The 5,119-nt window shown below is 39.0% G+C and overlaps 1 protein-coding gene across 1 annotated transcript; it reads right to left on the reverse strand.

Annotated features, from left to right (window-relative positions):
* Positions 1-400: 400 nt before the first annotated feature.
* On the reverse strand, positions 401-2,873 carry LOC149381884 (scarecrow-like protein 30). The gene has a single exon (XM_089600707.1). The coding sequence runs from the start codon at positions 2,775-2,777 to the stop codon at positions 882-884; it is 1,896 nt and encodes a 631-aa protein (XP_089456833.1). The 5' UTR covers positions 2,778-2,873; the 3' UTR covers positions 401-881.
* Positions 2,874-5,119: the final 2,246 nt, after the last annotated feature.

The following is a 5,119-nucleotide window of genomic DNA, read 5'->3' on the forward strand; positions in this document are numbered from 1 at the left end:
ATGACAATGTGAACGAAGTTGATATATGAGATTACTTCTTATGAAGTTGTTTATATGGCTATCACGTGTTTAGTACACCAGTGAATATACCGATAGAGCAAAGCAGAGAAATGTATCAGTGGTCACATTTGACAGATATACTGCAAGTATACGGGCGATATATCACAGCATGCACGAAGCTAAGTATGAATGAGTTAGGGCTTAAGCTCTTTCTCAACTTGATTTTCAAAAAAGAATTTCATAGAATATGTGATATTTGTATATATCAACGTGTATCTTTAAAGGAGAAGACAAATTACCCTCGGTAAAAAAAATAATAGTTATTACAAAAATTAAGTAACTAGCCAATTAAGATATTTGGGATTGTTATATAACAAACGTTTCGTAAATTTTAGATAAATAACTATAAAGATATCGTGTCATTCCTGTTTTGCCCTTTCATTGAAATAAAAAGGGTGGTTTATTTATGTCAATTTACATGTGCAAATATATGGACGTGTTTATTTACGTCAATTTACATGTGCAAATAAAAAGGGTGGTTTATTTACGTCAATTTACATGTGAACTAAATTCGATATATAACACGAGTATTTTAATTTATATTAATTACCAACCCCATTTCTATCTTCTATCTTCGTCTCTGTACCACCAGAGTATCTCAAGCCCTGCCCAAAACGGCTCAAAACTAGGACATGCATTGTAAGTTTACAACTAATAACAAAAAAAAAAAAGTATATTCACAAAACAAGGTTTTTTTTATTTATTTATTTATTATGTAAGACCTATTAATATCAGAATAATAATAACTCTTTTTTTTACACTATACCCTAAAAGCTTTCACCTTGACCTTGATCTTGACCTATTAAAACCCCGTTAAAAGACTAAGCAGGTTTCCAACAGGAAATAGCATAAATACGCCTTCCTTTCCAACCCTGGACCAACCAATGACCGTGCTGCTCCACAACAAAGTCCTTGTGGTAACTCGACTTCACCGTTCGTCTCACCGACTCGAAGAGCTCGGGATCCAGCGGAGCCTGCCTGAACCCGGCCCTCTCGTTCCTAACCTGCCACTGCCTATACGTCTCGGGCCGCTCGACCCTCCCCGAGCCTTCGCACGCTATCACGTTCACTATGTCGCGGCCGTAGATCGCCTTCTCGAACTTCATCCGGTGAGGATTGTCCCGCGCCACCGTAGCGTCGAACATGTCGAAAAGCCCCGAGTAGTGGAAGAGCGCCTCTCTGAACCGGCTCCCGAAGAACGGGGCGTTGTAAGTCCCGTTGCAGACCCCGTGCACGAACAGGCTCGGGTTCATCGCCCTGATCAGCCCCAGCACCGTGTCCCTGGGGTTTCCCGCGACCACGGTCTCGTCGGGGATGTGCTTCATCCGGTGCATACAGTTGACCGCCAAGACCTCGCCGGGCCTCAACCCGAGCTCGTCGAGCCGGATCGTCTCCCACTTCTTGGAGATCACGTTGATCTCGCACGGGACGGAGAATCTCTCGCAGTAGCCGGCGAGGCGGCGCATCGTGTCCTCGACCCGGTCGCGGGGTCGGAAACCCGGCTGGGGAAACTCGATCCCGGTTATCCTCAGCCGCGGCGGACCGCCCGGCATCCTCGAGAGCCGTTGGATCAGGCCCGGCCACTGGAAGCCGTAGAGGATCCCGAAATCGACGACGTGGATCGATTCGGCCTCCGAGGCGAGCTTCGCGATCGCCCGGTTGGCGAAGCGGTACGACATCCGGAGGAAAGGGGAGGCGGTGAGGTAGACCTGGTGGCCGCGGAGGAGGTCTCCGGTGGAGTAAGACTCGCTGCCCACGACCGGCGTGTACGAGGCCGTTGCAGAGCCGGTGAGGCGAGCCTCGAGGCCGTTGGTGAAGTAATGGGCGAGCCTCTGAGTCGAATCCCCGGCCGGGGATGAGTGTTGCCTTATCTGCCTGATCAAGTCTGAGGCCGTCCTCTGCTCGTAGCCGGCCACGGCTTGTGCGCATTGGGTCATCAGAGTCCACAGATCGACCATCTTCTCGCCGTGGTTGTTGATCGCCGAAACGGCGTTGTTCTGTTTCTTGGCTCTTCTTCCACCGGGCTTCTTTTCGGGCTTTTCCCCGATCAGCAACCTCTGGGCGGATTTACGAATAGATTTCACCTCGTCGCCGTCGGTTTCGTCGAGCAAAACGTTGTCGAACATCTCGATCGGAGCCGAGTCGTCTGAGAATACCGCGGATTGCTTGCGGCTCTGATTCTCTTCGCGATCGTCGAAACCGTTCTCTCTGAGGTTGATTCTCTTTCCTCTAGCTTCGCCACCGAAACGAAACCCTAGTTTGTCTGAGTGAACCGTCGGTGGCTTGGCCTGCGAGAAGCTTGAACTCGATTCCTCTCCTGAACTAGCCCTAAACCGCGAAAGAGACTCTACTTCGGAAACAGAATCTCTAACAACGCTAACAGTACTGAGAGAAGAAGAGGATCGGAATTGACCTGTGGAGGAAGACGAGGACGACGAGGAAGGGCGATTATGACTAATCACTTCGAAGAACGATCTCTCGGCGGCCTGGAGAGCCAGAGAGTCCTTCAGACCCGAGGAAGCTCGCTCTAGGTCTTCCTCTTCCATCAACATCTCGCTGATGAACTTGAGCGTCACGCTGAACGAACCATTGTAGCTCCGTGAATCGCCGCCGGAGGGCGAACCGGACGAATGGCTCGAGTCGCTCGAGCTGACGGGGCTCTGGTTGAAGGTGAAGTTTTCCATGGAATCAGGGATTCCTCGGTACAGAGCTCCCATGGAGAGTAAATTACAGATTTTCACGACGAAATTGGAAAGGGGGAAAAATAGAAGCTTTGTGGAGAAGTAATAGTATGGTATAAGAAAAAAATAATATTAAACGTAATATATATATATGGAAATATTATGCACTTCTGTTAAATTACTTTTGTTTCATAGAATTTTCTAGGAAGTTCAGCTTCGGTTGGTGAAAAGGAAAATGTGGGTTTAAAATTTAAATAATAAATGACTACTAAGAAAGAAGGAGTGTGATAACTGAATAGTATCGTTGCCGGGTTGGAAGCCATTAAGCACAAATGGCAAATGAAAAATAAGCCAAAATCTTAAAATATATTTGTCCAGTTGCTTTTATAAATTGCATGTCTGTGAATTGTGGATTGGATGCTTAAGCAACGTCGTTTTAGTTGCGTGTGTGTGTGTGTTTTTTTTAACATTATCATGAGTTTTATAAGATTGTCATGTAATCGCACGTAAACTTGGGATTTTGAAACGAAAAACGTTTAAAAGTTTAAACAAATTAGAGTTTATATGTTTGGAACTAAATTTGAATTTTGTGTGTTTAAAAAGTTTATTAATTTTCTTAGACATCACAATTTTGATGAGGAAACGGCTAGAGAGAGAAAAAAGACATCACAATTATTACTCTGTTGTTTTGTGTTTTTTGTTATTGTGCATTTTGTTTCAAGGAGGATAAGAAATCTTATTTGGTATCTATGCATTATTGTAGATCATTACGGGAGCGTGGGGAAAAAAAATGAAAACAAGCTAAAGAGTTAATGGCTGCGTTTATTCGAAATAAAAAACTCTGTTTTTGTTTTTAGAAAAAATTAAATTATTTTTTTGGTGTTTGGCAAAACTGTTTTTACAAAAAAAACTTCAAAAACGATTTTAAATTTAGTACGAAAAGCTGGATTTTTAATAACAAATTACCAAACGGGACCATTATCTACATAATTAATTCACGGTTGTTGGATATTTTAAAAGAATACTATCTTTGCTCAAATTTTAATATGCTCCATGTCATTCATTCTAATGCCATCATTTGAACTTAGTATTATTCTCTTATATTTATGAGTGTTTTACCTGAATTCTAATTAAAAGCTCTGTACCATTTAAAAAAAAATCTCGTTAAACAAATCGATGGTCTTGTTTAAATGTTTTTTTTATGGTTTAATTTATAAATTGATTTTGAATGGTCTGATCCGATCTAATTTTAAATATTTAAACTGTGATTTAGAATTAATTAGATCAATTAATTTTATTGAATTTTTTACTGGAACTTTTATTACATTTAAACTTTATAGTTTGAGTTAAATATATTAATTGTTAATATGTTTGTATAAAGATTTGTGATATTTTTAGATATTTTTAATTCAAATTTGTTAAATAAAAAATCATTTTGAATGGTTAAAATCGGACCAAATTAGATTGGACGGTCAAGAACAGTTTGTTCCTATGTTTTTTCTTCTTTACTTGGTTTGAATCACCCCTAGATTTCGATCAAAAAAAAAAAAAAAATCACCCCTAGATTCTTGGATATATTATATTATAGCATTTCCAAAAGATATTTCTGTAAATCAGTGTATTGACAAAAATAGTATGTAACTCATGCATATTTGAAATTCAATGCACTAAAAAATTATTTAAAAAATCTAGAAACAATAAAGAGATTTATAAATAATTAGACTACTTTAAACATGTGATTTTGGATTTAGCATATGTTTGACAATTTTTAAGGATATAGCAAAATAACTTATGTGGCAATAATTAAGGTCTGATTTGCCCTTATTTATAACAAATTCGTCACTTTATCTCTCCTATTTTTTTCAAATAATTTTTTTTGCATTAAAACTTCAAAAATTCGTATCTTTCTCATACAAACTCGAAATTGACTGATTTCAGATCCTACAAATTCGTGGCGTCGAGATGTTAAAAAATAGACACTGTGTTTGATGAAAAAAAATATGTTTAATGCATCATATTTACGTTTCTATTCATTTTTTTGATAATTTCAAAAAAATTTAGTTATTTTCATATTTAAGGTATAAACGTGATTTTTCTACATCTATGGTATTAAACATGATTTTCATCAACAATGGATCTATTTTTGAAGATCTCGGCGTCACGAATCCGTAGGATTTGGAATCACTCAATTTCGAGTTCATATGAGATAGATATGATTTTTTGAAGTTTTTTATGTAAAAAAAGTGTATGAAAAAGTAGAGGAGAGATAAAATAACGAATTTGTTAATAAATAAAGATAAATCAGACTTTAATTATTGTCACATAAACCTATGGGTTATTTCTCTAAAAATTGTGAAACGTAGTTTAAAACAAATTTC

The sequence above is a fragment of the Urtica dioica genome, chromosome 11, assembly GCF_054948205.1.
Source record: "Urtica dioica subsp. dioica isolate 48M chromosome 11, U.dioica_male_clone48M_v1_H2, whole genome shotgun sequence".
In the NCBI taxonomy this organism is placed as follows: domain Eukaryota; kingdom Viridiplantae; phylum Streptophyta; class Magnoliopsida; order Rosales; family Urticaceae; genus Urtica; species Urtica dioica.

Excerpts from the sequence above, each read along its gene's own strand:
- LOC149381884 (XM_089600707.1), bottom strand. The coding sequence starts at position 2,777 with ATGGGAGCTCTGTACCGAGGAATCCCTGATTCCATGGAAAACTTCACC.